A 22,940-nucleotide genomic window follows, 5' to 3' on the forward strand; every position below is an offset into this window, starting at 1 on the left:
TTCAAAATTAACGCTAGTTACATTGGAACACTGATATCTTTCAGAAATCCCTGAATATCCCTTGACATATATATATATATATATATATATATATATTTTTTAGAAGACATCCCAAAGTATTGATCTAGGCCCATTTTGGTATATTTCATGCCACCATTTCACCGCCAAATGCGATCAAATAAAAAAAATTGTTCACTTTTTCACACATTTTTTTCACAAACTTTAGGTTTCTCACTGAAATTATTTACACACAACTTATGCAATTATGGCATAAATGGTTGTAAATGCTTCTCTGGGATCCCCTCTGTTTATAAATAGCAGACATATATGGCTTTGGCTTTGCTTTTTGGTAATTAGAAGGCTGCTAAATGCCACTGTGCACCACACGTGTATTATGCCCAGCAGTGAAGGGGTTAATTAGGGAGCATGTAGGGAGCTTCTAGGGTTAATTTTAGCTTTAGTGTAGTGTAGTAGACAACCCAAAGTATTGATCTAGGCCCTTTTTGGTATATTTCATGCCACCATTTCACTGCCAAATGCGATCAAATTAAAAAAACCTTTAAATTTTTCACAATTTTAGGTTTCTTACTGAAATTATTTACAAACAGCTTGTGCAATTATGGCACAAATGGTTGTAAATGCTTCTCTGGGATCCCCTTTGTTCAGAAATAGCAGACATATATGGCTTTGGCATTGCTTTTTGGTAATTAGAAGGCCGCTAAATGCCGCTGCGCACCACACGTGTATTATGCCCAACAGTGAAGGGGTTAATTAGGGAGCTTGTAGGGAGTTTGTAGGGTTAATTTTAGCTTTAGTTTAGTGTAGTAGACAACCCAAAGTATTGAGCTCGGTCCATTTTGGTATATTTCATGCCACCATTTCATCGCCAAAAGCGATTAAATAAAAAATATTGTTCACTTTTTCACTAACTTTTTCACAAACTTTAGGTTTCTCACTGAAATTATTTACAAACAGCTTGTGCAATTATGACATAAATGGTTGTAAATGCTTATCTGGGATCCCCTTTGTTCAGAAATAGCAGACATATATGTCTTTTGCATTGCTTTTTGGTAATTAGAAGGCCGCTAAATGCCACTGCGCATCACACGTGTATTATGGCTTGCAGTGAAGGGGTTAATTAGGTAGTTTGTAGGGAGCTTGCAGGGTTAATTTTAGCTTTAGTGTAGAGATCAGCCTCCCACCTGACACATCACACTCCCTGATCCCTCCCAAACAGCTCCCTTCCCTCCCCCACCCCAGAATTGTCCCCGCCATCTTAAGTACTGGCAAAAAGTCTGCCAGTACTAAAATAAAAGGTATATATATATTTAAATTAAGCATATTTACATATGCTGATGTATAGGATCCCCCCTTGCCCCCCAACCTCCCTGATCCCCCCAACAGCTCTCTAACCCTCCCCCTCTGCCTTATTGGGAGCCATCTTGGGTACTGGCAGTCTGCCAGTACCCAATTTAGAATAAAATACAATTATTATTATTTTTATTTTTTTTATGTAGTGTAGCTTCCCCCCCCTAAAGACCAACCCCCACCCCCTCCCAGATCCCTTAGATCAGTTTTTATGCATTCCCTCCCCCCTTTCTCTCACTTATTGACTAACATTTTTCTGTAGTGTAGCGGTTCCCACCCGCTCACTCCCCGTGCACGCGCCCGCCGCACCCTGTGCACATGCGCCCGTCCATGCGCGCCCCCGGCGACCCTGCCCCCGATCCCGCCCCCCTCTTACTGGTTGGAACCATCAATGGCCGCCCATCAGCCTCCCAGATCAGCTTCCACCCACCAACGATACCAGCCATCGATGTCCAGTGCAGAGAGGGCCACAGAGTGGCTCTCTCTGCCCTGGAGGGGTAAGAAAGGTTATTGCAGGATGCCTCAATATCGAGGCATCACTGCAATAACCGGAAAGCAGCTGGAAGTGAGCAGGATCGCTTCCAGCTGCTTTCCAGACTGAGGACGTGCAGGGTACGTCCTCAGGCGTTAACTGTATTTTTTTTTTGAGGACGTACCCTGCACGTCCTTAATCATTAAGTGGTTAACAAAGAACAAACACCTAGATTATGAGTTTTGCGTTAGAGACTGTGCGGTGCTAACAAGCAGTTTATGCTCACCGCTCACTTACAGACAGCGCTGGTATTAAGGGTTTTTAGAAACCCGGCGTTAACCGCAGAAAAGTGAGCGAAAAGCAAAATTTAGCTCCACATCTCACCTCAATTCCAGCACTGCTTATGTTAGCGGTGAGCTGGTAAAACATGCTCGTGCACGATTTCCCCATAGGAATCAATGGGGGAGAGCCGGATGAAAAAAAAACTAACACCTGCAAAAAAGCAGCGTAAAGCTCCTAACGCAGCCCCATTGATTCCTATGGGGAAATAAAAGTTATGTCTACACCTAACCTAACACCTTAACATGAACCCCGAGTCTAAACACCCCTAATCTTACACTTATTAACCCCTAATCTGCCACCCCCAACATCGCCAACACCGGCATTATATTATTAACCCCTAATCTGCCGCTCCGGACACCGCCGCCACCTACATTATAGTTATGAACCCCGAATCTGCTACCCTCAACATCGCCAACACCTACATTATATTAATTAACCCCTAATCTGCCGTCCCCTATGTCGCCGCAACCTACCTACATTTATTAACCCCTTATCTGCCGCCCCCAACGTCGCCGCAACTATAATAAAGTTATTAACCCCTAAACCTAGGTCTAACCCTAAACCTAACACCCACTAACTTAAATATAATTTAAATAAATCTAAATAAAATTACTAAAATTAACTAAATAATTCTTATTTAAAACTAAATACTTACCTTTAAAATAAACCCTAAGATAGCTACAATATAACTAATAGTTACATTGTAGCTCGCTTAGGGTTTATTTTTATTTTACAGGCAACTTTGTATTTATTTTAACTAGGTACAATAGTTATTAAATAGTTATTAACAATTTAATAACTACCTAGTAAAAATAAAGATAATTTACCTGTAAAATAAAACCTAACCTATGTTACAATTACACCTAACACTACACTATAATTAAATTAATTCCCTAAACTAAATACAATTAATTACAATTTGAAAAAAATATCTAAAGTACGAAAAAACAAACAAACACTAAATTACAGAAAATAATAAAATAATTACAAGATTTTTAAACTAATTACACCTACTCTAATCCCCCTAACAAAATAAAAAAGCCCCCCCCCCAAAAAAAAGCCCTACCCTACACTAAATTACAAATAGCCCTTAAAAGGGCCTTTTGCTGGGCATTGCCCCAAAGTAATCAGTTCTTTTACCTGTAAAAAAAATTACAATCCCCCCCCAACATTTAAACCCACCACCCACACAACCAACCCTACTCTAAAACCCACCCAATCCCCCCTTAAAAAACCTAACACTAACCCCTTGAAGATCACCCTACCTTGAGACGTCTTTACCCAATCGGGCAGAAATGGTCCTCCAGACGGGCAGAAGTCTTCATCCAAGCCGGGCAGAAGAGGTCCTCCAGATGGGCAGAAGTCTTCATCCAGACGGCATCTTCTATCTTCATCCATCCGGCGCGGAGCAGCTCCATCTTCAAGACATCTGACGCGGAGCATCCTCTTCTTTCGACGGCGACTGAAGAATGAAGGTTCCTTTAAGTGACGTCATCCAAGATGGCATCCCTTCAATTCCGATTGGCTGATAGAATTCTATCAGCCAATCGGAATTAAGGTAGGAAAAATCCTATTGGCTGATGCAATCAGCCAATAGGATTGAGCTTGCATTCTATTGGCTGATTGGAACAGCCAATAGAATGCGAGCTCAATCCTATTGGCTGATTGGATCAGCCAGTAGGATTGAACTTCAATCCTATTTTACTGATAGCATCAGCCAATAGGATTTTTCCTACCTTAATTCCGATCGGCTGATAGAATTCTATCAGCCAATCGGAATTGAAGGGACGCCATCTTGGATGACGTCACTTAAAGGAACCTTCATTCTTCAGTCGCCGTCAAAAGAAGAGGATGCTCTGCGTCGGATGTCTTGAAGATGGAGCCGCTCCGCGCCGGATGGATGAAGATAGAAGATGGCGTCTGGATGAAGACTTCTGCCTATCTGGAGGACCTCTTCTGCCCGGCTTGGGTGAAGACTTCTGCCCGTCTGGAGGACCACTTCTGCCCGGTTGGGTGAAGACGTCTCAAGGTAGGGTGATCTTCAAGGGGTTAGTGTTTTTTTAAGGGGGGATTGGGTGGGTTTTAGAGTAGGGTTGGTTGTGTGGGTGGTGGGTTTTAATGTTGGGGGGGGATTGTAATTTTTTTTACAGGTAAAAGAGCTGATTACTTTGGGGCAATGCCCCGCAAAAGGCCCTTTTAAGGGCTATTTGTAATTTAGTGTAGGGTAGGGCTTTTTTTATTTTGGGGGACTTTTTTATATTGTTAGGGGGATTAGAGTAGGTGTAATTAGTTTAAAAATCTTGTAATTATTTTCTGTAATTTAGTGGGGGGGGTTTCGTACTTTAGATACATTTTTTTAAATTGTATTTAATTGTATTTAGTTTAGGGAATTCAATTAATTATAGTGTAGTGTTAGGTGTAATTGTAACATAGGTTAGGTTTTATTTTACAGGTAAATTTGTCTTTATTTTAACTAGGAAGTTATTAAATAGTTAATAACTATTTAATAACTATTGTACCTAGTTAAAATAAATACAAAGTTGCCTGTAAAATAAAACTAAACCCTAAGATAGCTACAATGTAACTATTAGTTATATTGTAGCTAGTTTAGGGTTTATTTTATAGGTAAGTATTTAGTTTTAAATAGGAATTATTTAGTTAAATTATTTAATTAATGACAGTAATTTTATTTAGATTTATTGTAATTATATTTATGTTAGGGGGTGTTAGGGTTAGGGTTAGACTTAGGTTTAGGGGTTAATACATTTAATATAGTTTCAGTGACGTTGGGGGTGGCAGATTAGGGGTTAATAAATGTAGGTAGGTGTCGGCGATGTTAGGGCCGGCAGATTAGGGGTTAATAATATTTAACTAGTGTTTGCGAGGCGGGAGTGTGGCGGTTTAGGGGTTAATATATTTATTATAGTGACGGCGATGTCTGGTTCGGCAGATTAGGGGTTAAAAATTTTATTTTAGTGTTTGCGATTTGGGGGGCCTTGGTTTAGGGGTTAATAGGTAGTGTATGGGTGTTAGTGTACTTTTTAGCACTTTAGTTAAGAGTTTTATGCTACAGCGTTGTAGTGTAAAACTCTTAACTACTGACTTTAAAATGCAGTACCAGGCTTGACAGGAGAGCGTCTACCGCTCACTTTTTGGCAGACTCGTAATACCGGCGCTATGCAAGTCCCATTGGAAAAAGAGTATACGCAATTGACGTAAGTGGATTTGCGGTATTTCCAAGTCTTGCAAAAAAAGTGAGCGGTACATCTGTACCTGCAAGACTCGTAATACCAGCGGGCGTTAAAAAGCAGCTTTTTAACCCTAACGCAAAACTCGTAATCTAGGTGAATGAGTGTTCAAATGAGAAATAAGGAGAATTTTTAACAAAACTGTCTCTGATACAGGATCCTTTGAACCAAAGAAAACCTTCATCAGTAGAATAAACTTAAGTATGCTGTCGGTCAGAACAAAATTAATTAAATCTTAACAATTTTGAAAAGACCTTGTAAGTTTATTTAAAGGTATAATAGCAGTCATACGGCTAGATTACGAGTTGTGCGTTAGGGTAAAAAAGCAGCGTTAAGAGGTCCTAACGCTGCTTTTTTACGCCTGCTGGTATTACGAGTCTTGCAGGTTTAGGGGCACCGCACACTTCTTTGGCCTTACCGCAAAACGACTTACGTAAACTTCGTAAAGTCTTTTTTCTATGGGACTTTCATAGCGCTGATATTACGAGTCTGTCCTGGGAGGCCAAAAAGTGAGCGGTACACCCTACCCTGTCAAGATCCCTAACGCATTTAAAAGTCAGTAGTTATGAGTTTTATGGTACAATGCCGTAGCATAAAACTCATAACTAAAGTGCTAAAAAGTACACTAACACCCATAAACTACCTATTAACCCCCAAAATGAGGCCCTCCCGCATCACAAATACTATAATAAAATTATTAACCCCTAATCTGCCGCTCCGGACACCGCCACCACCTACAATATATTTATGAACCCCTAATCTGCTGCCCCCAACATCGCCGACACTTACATTATATTTATTAACCCCTAATCTGCTGCCCCAATGTCGCTGCAACCTACCTACACTTTTTAACCCCTAATCTGCCGCCCCCAACGTCGCCGCCACTATAATAAACATATTAACCCCTAAACCGCCGCACTCCCCCTCCCAAACATTAGTTAAATATTATTAACCCCTAATCTGCGTCCCTAACATCGGCGCCACCTACCTACATTTATGAACCCCTAATCTGCCGCCCCCAGCGTCGCCGCTACTATATTAAATTTAATAACCCCTAAATCTAAGTCTAACCCTAAACCTAACACCCACTAACTTATATATAATTTAAATAAATCAAAATAAATATTCCTATCCTTAACTAAATTATTCCTATTTAAAACTAAATACCTATAAAATAAACCCTAAGCTAGCTACAATATAACTAATAGTTACATTGTAGCTATCTTAGGGTTTATTTTTATTTTATAGGCAAGTTTGTATTTATTTTAACTAGGTAGAATAGTTATTAAATAGTTATAATAAAACCTAACCTAAGTTACAATAACATCTAACACTTCACTATAATTAAATAAATTAACTAAATTAAATACAATTACCTAAATTAAATTCTATTAAATCCTATTGGCTGTTCCAATCAGCCAATAGAATGCGAGCTCAATCCTATTGGCTGATTGGATCAGCCAATAGGATTGAACTTCAATCCTATTAGCTGATTGCATCAGCCAATAGGATTTTTTCTACCTTAATTCCGATTGGCTGATAGAATTCTATCAGCCAATCGGAATCTAAGGGATGCCATCTTGGATGACGTCACTTAAAGGTACCTTCATTCAGCTTTAGTCGTCGGATGAAGAGGATGCTCTGCGTCGGATGTCTTGAAGATGGACCCGCTCCGTGCCAGATGGATGAAGATAGAAGATGCCGTCTGGATGAAGACTTCTGTCCGACTGGAGGACCACTTCGCCCGGCTTGGATGAAGACTTCTCCCGGCTTCATTGAGGACTTCGGCCCGGCTTGGATGAAGACTTCTCCCGGTAAGTCGATCTTCAGGGGGTTAGTGTTAGGTTTTTTTAAGGGTGTATTGGGTGGGTTTTATTTTTAGGTTAGGGACTTTGGGCCTGCAAAAGAGCTAACTGCCCTTTTAAGGGCAATGCCCATCCAAATGCCCTTTTCAGGGCAATGGGGAGCTTAGGTTTTTTTAGCTAGTATTTTATTTGGGGGGTTGGTTGTGTGGGTGGTGGGTTTTACTATTGGGGGTTGTTTGTATTTTTTTTTACAGGTAAAAGAGCTGATTACTTTGGGGCAATGCCCCGCAAAAGGCCCTTTTAAGGGCTATTGGTAATTTATTTAGGCTAGGTTTTTTTTTTATTTTGGGGGGGCTTTTTTATTTTAATAGGGCTATTAGATTAGGTGTAATTAGTTTAAATATCTTGTAATTTGTTTATTATTTTCTGTAATTTAGTGTTTGTTTTTTGTACTTTAGCTAATTTAATTTAGGTAATTGTATTTCATTTAGTTAATTTATTTAATTATAGTGTAGTGTTAGGTGTTATTGTAACTTAGGTTAGGTTTTATTTTACAGATACTTTTGTATTTATTTTAGCTAGGTAGTTATTAAATAGTTAATAACTATTTAATAACTATTCTACCTAGTTAAAATAAATACAAACTTGCCTATAAAATAAAAATAAACCCTAAGTTAGCTACAATGTAACTATTAGTTATATTGTAGCTAGCTTAGGGTTTATTTTACAGGTAAGTATTTAGTTTTAAATAGGAATAATTTATTTAATGATAGGAATATTTATTTAGATTTATTGTAATTATATTTAAGTTAGAGGGTGTTAGGGTTAGGGTTAGACTTAGGTTTAGGGGTTAATAACTTTAATATAGTGGCGGCGATGTTGGGGGCGGCAGATTAGGGGTTAATAAATGTTGGTAGGTTGCGGCGACATTGGAGGCGGCAGATTAGGGATTAATAAATATAATGTAGGTGTTGGTGATGTTGGGGGAAGCAGATTAGGGGTTCATAAGTATAATGTAGGTGGCGACGGTGTCCGGAGCGGCAGATTAGGGGTTAATAATATAATGCAGGTTTTTGCGATGTCGGGCAGCAGATTAGGGGTTAATAAGTGTAAGATTAGGGGTGTTTAGACTCAGGGTTCATGTTAGGGTGGTAGGTGTAGACATAAATTTTATTTCCCCATAGGAATCAATGGGGTTGCGTTAAGGAGTTTTACGCTGCTTTTTTGCAGGTGTTAGACTTTTTTTCAGCCGGTTCTCCCTGTTGATTTCTATGGGGAAATCGTGCACGAGCACGTACGACCAGCTCACCGCTGACTTAAGCAGCGCTGGTGTTGGAGTGCGGTAATGAGCAAAATTTTGCTCAACGCTCACTTCTTGTCTTTTAACGACGGGTTTCTGAAAACTCGTAATACCAGCGCTGCATGTAAGTGAGCGGTGAGACAAAACTGCTCGTTAGCACCGCATAGCCTCTAACGCAAAACTCATATTCTGGGCCATCGCCTTTTATGATAAAAGCAATAAACTGTGGTTTGCAGATAAAATCAAGTACATGAACTGAGTAAGTAAAAACAGTAAATGTCATTGTACATGTAGAAACATTTTTAGCATAAAATATAATAAATAAATGCCACATAATTGAGCTGAAGAAATAACAACAGCTTAATAATGAAAAGAACACACTTAGCTTTGTAGAATTGTGTTTAAGGGCATCATAGTTTCTACAGTAACATCAGAGTCAGGATCAGAATAAGACAACTCGCAAAATGTAACTGAAAAAGAAAAATAACATTAGACAAAACATTCAATTTCCACAATGTAAAAAATAAAATAAAAAAGCATGCATAATAGCTTTCAAATTCATGAAAACAGCAAGCAAATAGAGGGAGGGGGGTAAAATAACTAAATTTGGCGCCAAGAATGACGCATTACGCAAAAGAAAGTTAAAAATTTTGGGCGCAAAACCAACACAAGAAAATGACACAACTCGTGTCATAACAAACGCGACTTTGCGCCAAAAAGAATTTGCGCTAAGGATGACGCAATAAAAAAACAGCATTTTGCGTCCTCGTGAGCCTAGATTTGCCCGCAAAACAAGTCAAATTAGAAAAAGACTGAACCCCAGGTAAGAAAAAAGTTTAAATAAACTTACCAACATGATTCCTATACTGAAACTGTTTAGACTGGAAAGGGAAATATACATAGAACTGACTCATGGCAAATATAAGTAAAATACATATATTTAAAACTTTATATTAATACATAAAGCGCCAAACCATAGCTGAGAGTGTCTTAAATAATGATACATACTTACCGAAAGACACCCATCCACATATAGCAGATAACCAAACCAGTACTGAAAACTATCAGCAGAGGTAATGGTAGATAAAAGTATATTGTTGATTTGAAAAGGGAGGTAGGAGAAAGATTTCCTGTGAGAGAAACCACAAAAATTAATAGGCGATACTCTCTTCACATCCCTCTGACAAACACTGTACTCTGAGAAGAATTGGGCTTCAGAATGCTTAGAAGCGCTTATCATAGAAGAAATCTTAAAAATCAAGCACAAACTTACTTTCCCACCTCCATAGGAGGCAAAATTTGTAGAAACTGAATTGTGGGTGTGGTGAGCGGTGTATTTATAGGCATTTTGAGGTTTGGGAAACTTTGCCCCCTCCTGGTAGGAATGTATATCCCATACGTCACTAGCTCATGGACTCTTGCCAATTACATTAAAGAAACAGGATTTTCCCTGTTTTATTGAATTTATGCGTACACTCAAACATGAACGAATATTTTTGTAAATTAAAATATTTAAAACGTCCAATTGTAACTGTACGCTATTTGCTACTGGAGTTAATCTATTAAAGGGACACTAAAGTCCAAATTAAACTTTCATGATTCAGATAAAGAGGCCCATTTATCAAGCTCCGAATGGAGCTTGAGGGCCCGCTGTTCCATAACCCTGTCCGTCTGCTCTGATGAGGCAGACAGACATCGCCGGAATTCAACACGATCGAGTACGATCGGGTTGATTGACACACCCCTACTGGTGGACGATTGGCCAAGAGTCTGCAGGGGGCGGCGTTGCACCAGCAGCTCACAAGAGCTGCTGGTGCAATGCTGAATACGGAGAGCGTATTGCTCTCCGCATTCAGTGATGTCTGTCAGATCTGACCCCCACTGTCGGATCAGGTCCGACAGACAATTGATAAATATGCCTCAAAGCACGCAATTTTAAACAACTTTCCAATTAACATCCATTATCTAAAAGTGCACAATCATTTATATGAACACTTTCTGTGGCACCAGCACCTACTGAGCAGGTGCAAGATTCACAGAATATACGTTTTTGTGATTGGCTGATGACTGTCACATGAGGCAGTGGGAAGGACAATTTAACTAACTGTAAAATTTGTCAGCAAAAAAATGCAACTCAATTTTTTTTATTATGCATTTGCTGATTATGCTAATCTGCTGTGTTTAGTGATCCTTTAAGGATAAAAATGGGAAAAACAAGCATTTGATAACAAGGGTAGAAAGATTCAGGTGTAGGAGTGTCACAGACAGTGATCATTGAAATATTTGAAGGATAATAAAATAAATGTATATACATTTTCCAAAATCTACCATATTTTATAAAACAATTAATAACTATTCCAGTTTTATTTGGTTTTGATTTTTTAAATTCTATATTTATATTAAAAAAATAATATAATTTTCAATGTAATATTTTTTATAATCAATAAAAAAAATTAAATAATGAGCCATCTAACACTCCTTTAGACCTATCATTAATTTGTTCCATGTAGATCTATGTGAAATCAGCCATTCTGCATTTTTTGCTGGGTCAGTTACCTCTTTCTCTTGCAGCTCCGCCTTCTACTCCACATTGCAGTATACAAGGACCTATGGAGACAGGACACTACTTATCTCTGAAGTGTTACGCTGAGGTAGGAATGCCCCGTCCACAATACAACTGGAACAAAGTACTAGATGGACTACTTAAGCCAACACCGCCACAGATGGGTAAGTGCACCGGCCTGTGCAGTACCATGTAAGGTAGATGCTTCAAATGAAGAGAGTCTAATATCCATAAACAACTTGAGTTCTTACTTTAAAATGAAGATCCCCTTGTGTGCAGAGTTCTTCCCCCTAGCAGGTGTCAAGACTTAGAAAATGGCTACTAATTATTGGCACATATTTTTCAAACCATTGGAAGATGCTAACAATCCACAATCTAGTGAAAAAAATATCTAATCCCCTAAAAGGTTCAAATATAAAAGTCCTTTTAAGAAGGCATCTTAAACCTGAAAGAATTTCTTGTAAGCTGATGACACGCCTACACCCATCTTCAGTCTTAAGTTATAAATCCAGTCACAAGGTAGATATAAACTCAGTGCGGATGGATATACCTATATATTGGAAGATTCGCTACTCCCTCCAGACCACCTTTAATAATCCAAACCCCTATTAACTTTATATGTCTAGGCTGCCTTCTGAAATGAAAATATGAGATAACCACACCCTATTAACCCAACCACTACTAATTATTACCACTGTAACCCACTCCCATCCAAACCAAATATAAAACCAGTTTTGACAGTTTCATTTGCAATTCCCATTAAAATACCAATCCCACAAAATGCATGATTGCCTTACAAAATGCTTTCACTTCTATGACCACTTATTGCAAACAGTACCTTACCTTGGAACTAGCTAGAGACTACTTAATTTTTTTATTTAGCCCAAGTCTTCATCTATAACTTTTTCACCCCTATGGAAGTTGCTCCAAATACATTATGAGCAGAAATAGATAATGGTTAATTTATCGTTTTTAAAAATAACTCATTGGATAATTTGCTAAGATGTCTCTTATTGGTGGAAATGTCAAAATAAAGATAAAATAAACATGCAACTCCAAAAATCTCAATCAATAACATGTGGGAGTATCTATAAGGGCAAATAAAATGGATAAAAGCACCTATTTATTAACACCAAAAACTATAGATAATGCACATGTTCCTGAATAGATCATACGTAGAAAATGCATATTTTGATTATCGTTTTTATGGCAACAAATATGCATCCCCATAAGACGAAGGTGAAGCCAAATAATACATTTTATAGTCCACACCTAGGGGTCTTAAGGAAATTCATGTCAACAAGCTCTGTACACACATATGAAAGCAAAATAAAATAAAAACATAATAAATAACAGGTATTTTTATACTACAAACCACATAAATAACTAAATCTTACCAGGCAAACTTGGAGACTTGTATTAAATTTAGAGTGTACAATTGGAATAAGGAATTGTTTTATAGGGCCCCCAGATCACATGAGCTTTTTTCTCCATGTAATGGCGCCAGATAATCTATACATATTTGGCTAGATTACAAGTGGCATGTTAACAGTTATGTGCAAGCAAAAAGGGGGTTTATCGTGGGTGTTTGTGTGCATCTGGTTTTCTGCTCGTATTACAAGTTGAAAGCAAACACGACCGATTCAGCACAATTGAAATTAAAGGCACCAGGTTAGAGTGACCTCAGAGCTCTGGTTAGCTGTTTTGCAAAGGGTCACAAAACACATAAAAAATACATAACAAAGTACAGTTAAACTCCTAATACCATCTAATAAAAAATATTTAATAAAAAGATACAGAGGTCCCAGGTGTCAGAAAAAAAGCAGGCAAAGAACTCTAACATAAAGATACATACATATACATGTCTAAAGATGTTTATGTATGTATATATATGTTTATATGTGTGTACATATATTTATGTATTTATATGTGTATTTATGTATTTAAAGACAAAAATACACATAAACACATATGTATACATATATAGACATATATATATAAGTGCATTAGCACCCTTTGCTAACAAGTAGAGGAAAACATGTAAAAGCATATTTACAGTATGCAATATTACATAGTAACATAGTTACATAGTAACATAGTAGATAAGGTTGAAAAAAGACTGAAGTCCATCGAGTTCAACCTATACAAATCTAAAATACTTACAAAAAGCTCCAGTTAAGCTTAAATAACCCCATTAAAATGTGACCCATTTAATACTAGCAATCATATCCATGAATTTTGTTTATATACAGAAATTTATCCAGACTATTTTTAAATGTATCTATGGTATTGGCATTCACTACCTCCTTTGGTAATGAGTTCCACAATTTTATTGCTCTTACAGTGAAAAAACGTTTCCGTTGCAGGAGATTAAATCTCCTTTCCTCCAACCTTAAATTATGACCTCTTGTCAGAACCAATTTTCTTGGAATAAAAAGAGCTTCTGCCATCTCTGTATATGGGCCTTGAATATATTTATATAAAGTAATCATGTCACCTCTCAAGCGCCTTTTTTCTAAAGAGAACAGACCCAGTTTGGCTAGCCTCTCCTCATAGGTTAATTTCTCCAATCCCCTTATTAGCTTTGTGGCCCTTCTCTGAACTTTTTCTAGTTCTGCAATATCTTTTTTAGCAATCGGTCCCCAGAACTGCACTCCAAACTCAAGGTGAGGTCTTACCAGGGCTTTATATAATGACAGAATTATGCTTTCCTCCCTTGAATCAATGCCTCTTTTAATACATGCTAGTATCTTATTAGCCTTTGAAGCCGCTGCCCTGCATTGTGCACTCATCTTTAGCTTGTTATCTATTACTACTCCCAAATCCCTTTCCTCCTGTGTTTGGCTAAGTCTTGTCCCATTTAAAAAATACATAGCCTGCTTATTTTTACTTCCAAAATGTAGAACCTTACATTTTTCCGTATTAAATCTCATTTTCCATTCACTTGCCCATAGTTCTAATTTTAGCAAATCCCTTTGCAAAGAGAGTTCATCCTGCTCTGACCTAATGACCTTACTTAACTTAGTATCATCTGCAAAAATAGAGATGTCGCTATTTAATCCTTGCTCCAAGTCATTTATAAAAATATTAAAAAGAACAGGGCCCAGTACTGATCCCTGGGGGACGCCACTGATTACCTTTGTCCAATCTGAGTATGATCCATTTACTGCTACTCGTTGCTCCCTATCTTTTATCCAGTTATTTATCCATGAGCTAACATTTTCAGCTATTCCCAGTCCCTTAATTTTGTGCATTAATCTCTCATGTGGCACTGTATCAAATGCCTTTGCAAAATCTAAGTATATCACATCAACTGATGTAAAGTGTATTTACTGTAAATATTTTACTATGTTTTGCAAAAAGCAGAATATGTTTTAAGTATTTATAAATAGATATTCCTATATATATATATATATATATATATATATATATATATATATATATATATATATATATATGTATCTCTACCTATATATATAATTATATATAAATATATATATATATATATATATAATCATTTATATATATATATAATCATATATATATATATATATATATATATATATATATATATATATATATATATAAAATTCCATCAGTTGTACAGTGTTACCCTCCAGTGGTCATCTGCCTGGGTGCCAACATGCAATTAATATTCCGGACAAATAGTCGCACTCTCAGGTCTTTTGGTGAAAATAGTAGATAATTTTAATGAAACGTTTTCGGGGTATTCCTCCCCATCATCAGCATAAACATACAGTGCATCAAACAAACTTAAATAGAGGCATATTACTCATCAAACTAATACAAAATACCTGTGTGTAAAAAAAATTTCTCAGTGTGGTGGCGCCAAACAGTGTGTGTGTGGACCGCATATTCTGCGTTCCACTGTGAGAACCGGAAGTGTTCAGTGCAGTGTTGTTTCCGGTATTCTCGGTTTTACAGAAAAAGAATGGTTTCGCAAATAAACTTGCGTTGTTCAAACGTATTTAACCACAAGTGACTAAGTGTATCATAGTAATTCATTGTCTGTGCCATTGTTGACAGTGCATCTCATTCTTTGTGAGTTATTCGTATTACGTAAATCTATTTTACTGATGCATTGTCCACTACTCATAAACTCTTATATGTGCACATGTGTATTATCCTGATATTATTCCCTATTACCTTACATTACATCCCCCTGTTTGTTGTCTTACTAGTGTCCGTCTCGATCATTTGTATGAATGGTTCAATAGGACACGCTGTCATAATCTGGTTGGCATAGGAACCGTTTGTTATGCCGGTTCTACTTAGGCGGATTGATCTGTTTATTTCTCTTTACTATGTCATATAACCAGTATTGGCTACCTACGTGCCTTGCTATTGTCTTGGTACTTGCAAGGTTTTGTTGAGTTTATTCATTTATGTGTTTCTTTTGCATGTCCTAGAACATGCCTGTTAGGGGTATATGTAGGGACTAAAGAGTATTCTCTGACACTTGTTGTGTGTACTATCTGTGTATCATCCCTGTTATCGTTAGGGTGCTTCTAAGTTATCAATATGGACTATGTGTTTGATCCACACAAATAGACCTGGGTTACAGTGAATAAATAAAAGCATCAAAAAATCTAACATAAATAAAAAATGAAAAGCAACCTAAACGCTGTTGCTACATTGTACACTTAGCATTAGTAATGTATAATTGGTTTCGATGTTGTTCTGAATTGTATCTATCCCTCTTGTGCCTGCATACTCCTTACGTATAATGTACACATCTTAGCTCTCTTATTGCATATTAAAGGAAGCTATTATTGCCCTATTAGTCCATATAGTTATTTTGTGTCACATTACTATATAGTAACTTCCATCCGTGATTCAATCTTTAGATTCATCATAGTTTGATAGTCCTAGTACAGTGTCCCTAATTATTTGTATTAGCACAACCTGACCCCCTATTGACTACTTTTTGACACTAATGGAGTATTGCCTCACTAGGAACTATTTTCGCTTTGAGACATCCTTTTATTTGCAACTTACGGGCACTGCGATGGGGTCAAATATGGCCCCATCGTATGCCAACATATATATGTCTCAGTTTGAAAACCAATCCCTATGGAGCACTGACACATCGCCGGTTGTTTTCTACGCAAGATACATCGATGATGTGTTCATGGTGTGGCGTGGCGGACAACAGGCACTGTTAGAGTGGTTCATGAAATGGAACAATACCCCTACACCAGTGAGATTCAAGATCACGCACCATCACAAGGAGATACAATTTCTAGACCTCAATATCTACATAGAGGGAAGCACCTTAGGCACTACACTCTACAGTAAGCCTACTGATAAAAATTCCATTTTAAGTGCAACAAGCTGCCACCCCCCAGCCTTACTAAAAGGTATAGTCAAATCACAGATGACTAGAGTTGTGCGCAATAATTCCAACAAAGCTACAGGGGTCTCACAGTTGCAGCTCATGAGGGACAAATTCTTGCAGCGGGGATACAAGCAACAGATAATTGATAGTACCCTATGAGAAGTCCTTCCATACACCCAGGACAGTCTGATATACAAGGGGAATCTGACAGAGAAACCGAACAAATTGATAATGGCAACAACGTTTTCACCTAACACAACACAGGCTGGGAACATACTAAGAGAACACTGGCCAATAGTACAGTCTGACCCAAAATTGACCTTTACGCACAACCTGACACCAATGATAGCATACCGGAGGGGTACTAATCTCAAGGACAGCTTGGTACGCACAGACCCTAAACCAAGCTACATGGACACTGCCCATATTAACATCAAAGGCTCATACAGGTGCCTAGGGTGCACAACATGCAATGGCCTCATGACAACTAAGAACTTTCACCATCCTCACACTAATAAAGTGTTTAAGATCAAGCACTCAATATCCTGCACCACAACATTTGTAGTATATCTGTTATTCTGCCCATGTGCCCGGTTCTATGTGGGCAAGACGAGCGGAACACTCCGCGACAGGATGGCTAACCATAGACGGGCAATACGGCTGGCATTGGATCAAGGAGGATCGGATCAACCAGTGGCCAGACATTGCGCCAATATGAGACACCAGGTGTCCACTATCAGGTATATCCTGATTGAGCATATCCCCCCCCTCGATAGGGGAGGTGATAGAAACAAGGCCCTGCTTAGAAGAGAGGCGGAGTGGATATACAGATTGGGCACTATAGCCCCAGGAGGGTTAAACTCACCTCCAGACTTTAAAGCGCTCATTTAAGCAGAGACACACACTGGGCATGGCAAATACACCTCGAGTAGTATGTGACGATGCACTGGGAGTCAGGCCTCTTGGGGGGTAGACTATTTAGTGCAGGGCGCACTACCTGTTGTTGGGGGAGTCATGGTAATGATCCCCTCCAATGTAGCAGCACTCGGTCTATCAATGCCAATTGCCAATAAGTTCTCATGCAGTCTTAAAATACTGAGCCTCCTTTAAATACATAGTAATTTCATAGAGATCATCCATCTACATCAACCTAAGGTGATAATCTCAACGTGCAGAATATGAGAAATCAACCAACAGGAATACCACAAAGCCACAGATCTATGAACCATGGACATACAACCATGTCAGAGATGACATTAACCCCAAAATTGAGGAATACACCCCATATACCCCAGTGTCAGGTTGTGCTAATACAAATAATTAGGGACACTGTACTAGGACTATCAAACTATGATGAATCTAAAGATTGAATCACGGATGGAAGTTACTATATAGTAATGTGACACAAAATAACTATATGGACTAATAGGGCAATAATAGCTTCCTTTAATATGCAATAAGAGAGCTAAGATGTGTACATTATACGTAAGGAGTATGCAGGCACAAGAGGGATAGATACAATTCAGAACAACATCGAAACCAATTATACATTACTAATGCTAAGTGTACAATGTAGCAACAGCGTTTAGGTTGCTTTTCATTTTTTATTTATGTTAGATTTTTTTATGCTTTTATTTCTTCACTGTAACCCAGGTCTATTTGTGTGGATCAAACACATAGTCCATATTGATAACTTAGAAGCACCCTAACGATAACAGGGATGATACACAGATAGTACACACAACAAGTGTCAGAGAATACTCTTTAGTCCCTACATATGTAAGCAGATAACAACGCCAATATGGGTTAGTATTGTAAGGGCGTATTGGCGTTGTTATCTGCTTACATCTCCTACAGATTGCTGAATAGCTATTGGAGGTCAGTCTGCTAGGTGACTGCGTTTGATCCCAGACCGCTCCTTCTGCACCATTAGGGTTGTTTTACCAAATGTGAGTGTTTCTATCACACTATAATTTGTTACCTCTGTCAAACAATATTGTACCATGTGGCGCTTCTGTCCTCTTTTGTTGTCTACAGATTATTGATCCAGGATCTGCGCCTTGATCCTCACACAGACAGCTGCCTTGTCCTGAATCATCTTCTGTACCATTGTGATATCATCATCTCCCCTCTCACTTGAGACTTTTATTATATGATTACCATATTTGCTGAAATTAACATTGATTGTATTATTATCACTACTGATTACTTTTAATTTGATTTATTTGATTATTAATATTGTATTATTGACCTTTATTCCTTTGATTGAAATCTTAATAAGGATATTCCATTGCCTTATTTGATTGTATTTTCATTGCATTTAGTCTAGCTCTCCTAATATATATATATTATTACATATATACATATCTGGTATACCAATGGTGCCCCCTATTTTTCTCATCTTTATAAATATATTTCTTCTGTTATGTGTGATCAGTCCACGGGTCATCATTACTTCTGGGATATAACTCCTCCCCAACAGGAAATGCAAGAGGATTCACCCAGCAGAGCTGCATATAGCTCCTCCCCTCTACGTCAGTCCCAGTCATTCTCTTGCACCCAACGACTAGATAGGATGTGTGAGAGGACTATGGTGATTATACTTAGTTTTTATGACTTCAATCAAAAGTTTGTTATTTTAAAATAGCACCGGAGCGTGTTATTACTTCTCTGGCAGAGTTTGAGGAAGAATCTGCCAGAGTTTTTTACTATGATTTTAACCGGAGTAGTTAAGATCATATTGCTGTTCTCGGCCATCTGAGGGAGGTAAAGGCTTCAGATCAGGGGACAGCGGGCAGATGAATCTGCATTGAGGTATGTAGCAGTTTTTATTTTCTGAATGGAATTGATGAGAAAATCCTGCCATACCGTTAAAATGACATGTATGTATACACTTCAGTATTCTGGGGATGGTATTTCACCGGAACTACTCTGTTAAAGGTCACTAATCCTTTTTAATAACTATTTATCATGTTAAACGTTTTTGCTGGAATGTAGAATCGTTTACATTGCTGAGGTACTGTGTGAATAAATATTTGGGCATTATTTTCCACTTGGCAGTTTTTTTTGTTTTGTTTTTTTTTTGCTTTAATTGTGACAGTTTCGTTTCTCTTCACTGCTGTGTGGGAGAGGGAGGGGCCGTTTTTGGCGCTCTTTGCTACGCATCAAAAAATACCAGTCAGTTACTTTTATATTTCCTGCATGATCCGGTTCATCTCTGATAGATCTCAGGGGTCTTCAAACTTCTTTGAAGGGAGGTAAATTCTCTCAGCAGAGCTGTGAGAATTCTTATAGTGACTGTGAATAAAAACGTTGCTTTGTATTTTTTATGTCAAATTTAATTATTGTTATTTTACTAATGGGAACAAACCTTTGCTAAAAGTTTTGTTGTTTTAAAGTTTGATGCTATAACTGTTTTTCAGTTCATTATTTCAACTGTCATTTAATCGTTAGTACCTCTTTGAGGCACAGTACGTTTTTTTGCTAAAAAAAAGATTATAACCAAGTTGTAAGTTTTTTGCTAGTGTGTTAAACATGTCTGACTCAGAGGAAGATATCTGTGTCATTTGTTCCAATGCCAAGGTGGAGCCCAATAGAAATTTATGTACTAACTGTATTGATGCTACTTTAAATAAAAGTCAATCTGTACAATGTGAACAAATTTCACCAAACAGCGAGGGGAGAGTTATGCCGACTAACTCGCCTCACGCGGCAGTACCTGCATCTCCCGCCCGGGAGGTGCGTGATATTTTGGCGCCTAGTACATCTGGGCGGCCATTACAGATAACATTACAAGATATGGCTACTGTTATGACTGAAGTTTTGTCTAAATTACCAGAACTAAGAGGCAAGCGTGATCACTCTGGGGTGAGAACAGAGTGCGCTGACAATGCTAGGGCCATGTCTGATACTGCGTCACAGCTCGCAGAGCATGAGGACGGAGAGCTTCATTCTGTGGGTGACGGTTCTGATCCAAACAGATTGGACTCAGATATTTCAAATTTTAAATTTAAATTGGAGAACCTCCGTGTATTACTAGGGGAGGTCTTAGCAGCTCTCAACGATTGTAACACCGTTGCAATACCAGAGAAACTGTGTAGGTTGGATAAATACTTTGCGGTACCGGCGAGTACTGACGTTTTTCCTATACCTAAGAGACTAACTGAAATTGTTACTAAGGAGTGGGATAGACCCGGTGTGCCGTTCTCACCTCCTCCAATATTTAGAAAGATGTTTCCAATAGACGCCACCACTCGGGACTTATGGCAAACGGTCCCCAAGGTGGAGGGAGCAGTTTCTACTTTAGCTAAGCGTACCACTATCCCGGTGGAGGATAGCTGTGCTTTCTCAGATCCAATGGATAAAAAATTAGAGGGTTACCTTAAGAAAATGTTTGTTCAACAAGGTTTTATTTTACAACCCCTTGCATGTATCGCGCCGATTACGGCTGCGGCAGCATTTTGGATTGAGTCGCTTGAAGAGAACCTTAGTTCATCTACGCTAGACGACATTACGGACAGGCTTAGAGTCCTTAAACTAGCTAATTCCTTCATTTCGGAGGCCGTAGTACATTTAACCAAACTTACGGCTAAGAACTCAGGATTCGCCATACAGGCACGTAGGGCGCTGTGGCTAAAATCCTGGTCAGCTGATGTTACTTCTAAGTCCAAATTACTTAATATACCTTTCAAGGGGCAGTCTTTATTTGGGCCCGGTTTGAAAGAGATTATCGCTGACATTACAGGAGGTAAGGGCCACGCCCTACCTCAAGACAAAGCCAAAGCTAAGGCTAGACAGTCTAATTTTCGTCCCTTTCGGAACTTCAAAACAGGAGCAGCATCAACCTCCACTGCACCAAAACAGGAAGGAGCTGTTGCTCGTTACAGGCAAGGCTGGAAGCCTAACCAGTCCTGGAACAAGAGCAAGCAGGCCAGGAAACCTGCTGCTGCCCCAAAGACAGCATGAACCGAGAGCCCCCGATCCGGGACCGGATCTAGTGGGGGGCAGACTCTCTCTCTTCGCCCAGGACTGGGCAAGAGATGTTCAGGATCCCTGGGCACTAGAGATCATATCTCAGGGATACCTTCTAGACTTCAAATTATCTCCCCCAAGAGGGAGATTTCATCTGTCAAGGTTGTCAACAAACCAGATAAAGAAAGAAGCGTTTCTACGCTGCGTACAAGATCTGTTATTAATGGGAGTGATCCATCCGGTTCCGCGGTCGGAACAAGGACAAGGGTTCTACTCAAACCTGTTTGTGGTTCCCAAAAAAGAGGGAACTTTCAGGCCAATCTTAGATTTAAAGATTCTAAACAAATTCCTAAGAGTTCCATCGTTCAAAATGGAAACTATTCGGACAATTTTACCCATGATCCAAGAGGGTCAGTACATGACCACTGTGGATTTAAAGGATGCTTACCTTCACATTCCGATCCACAAAGATCATCACCGGTACCTAAGGTTTGCCTTCTTAGACAGGCACTACCAGTTTGTAGCTCTTCCATTCGGATTGGCTACGGCTCCAAGAATCTTCACAAAGGTTCTGGGTGCCCTACTGGCGGTACTAAGACCGCGAGGGATTTCGGTAGCTCCGTACCTAGACGACATTCTAATACAAGCTTCAAGCTTTCAAACTGCCAAGTCTCATACAGAGTTAGTTCTGGCATTTCTAAGGTCGCATGGATGGAAAGTGAACGAAAAGAAGAGTTCTCTCTTTCCTCTCACAAGAGTTCCATTCTTGGGGACTCTTATAGATTCTGTAGAAATGAAGATTTACCTGACAGAAGACAGGTTAACAAAGCTTCAAAATGCATGCCGTGTCCTTCATTCCATTCAACACCCGTCAGTAGCTCAATGCATGGAGGTGATCGGCTTAATGGTAGCGGCAATGGACATAGTACCTTTTGCACGCCTACATCTCAGACCGCTGCAATTATGCATGCTAAGTCAGTGGAATGGGGATTACTCAGATTTGTCCCCTACTCTGAACCTAAATCAAGAGACCAGAAATTCTCTTCTATGGTGGCTTTATCGGCCACACCTGTCCAGGGGGATGCCATTCAGCAGGCCAGACTGGACAATTGTAACAACAGACGCCAGCCTACTAGGTTGGGGCGCTGTCTGGAATTCTCTGAAGGCTCAGGGACTATGGAATCAGGAGGAGAGTCTCCTGCCAATAAACATTCTGGAATTGAGAGTGGTTCTCAATGCCCTTCTGGCTTGGCCCCAGTTAACAACTCGGGGGTTCATCAGGTTTCAGTCGGACAACATCACGACTGTAGCTTACATCAACCATCAGGGAGGGACAAGAAGCTCCCTAGCAATGATGGAAGTATCAAAGATAATTCGCTGGGCAGAGTCTCACTCTTGCCACCTGTCAGCAATCCACATCCCGGGAGTGGAGAACTGGGAGGCGGATTTCTTGAGTCGCCAGACTTTTCATCCGGGGGAGTGGGAACTTCATCCGGAGGTCTTTGCCCAAAT

At 39.0% G+C, this 22,940-nt stretch overlaps 1 protein-coding gene across 1 annotated transcript in view; it reads left to right on the top strand.

Moving 5' to 3' along the window:
- The window catches only part of VSIG1 (V-set and immunoglobulin domain containing 1), a 103,427-nt gene that overhangs the window by 59,560 nt on the left and 20,927 nt on the right, over window positions 1-22,940 (top strand). Inside the window, exon 5 of the mRNA XM_053714188.1 lies at window positions 11,107-11,262. Coding sequence (XP_053570163.1) covers window positions 11,107-11,262 — 156 coding nt within the window. The remainder of the gene's footprint in view (window positions 1-11,106; window positions 11,263-22,940) is intronic.

Source organism: Bombina bombina, chromosome 1, assembly GCF_027579735.1.
Source record: "Bombina bombina isolate aBomBom1 chromosome 1, aBomBom1.pri, whole genome shotgun sequence".
NCBI lineage: Eukaryota > Metazoa > Chordata > Amphibia > Anura > Bombinatoridae > Bombina > Bombina bombina.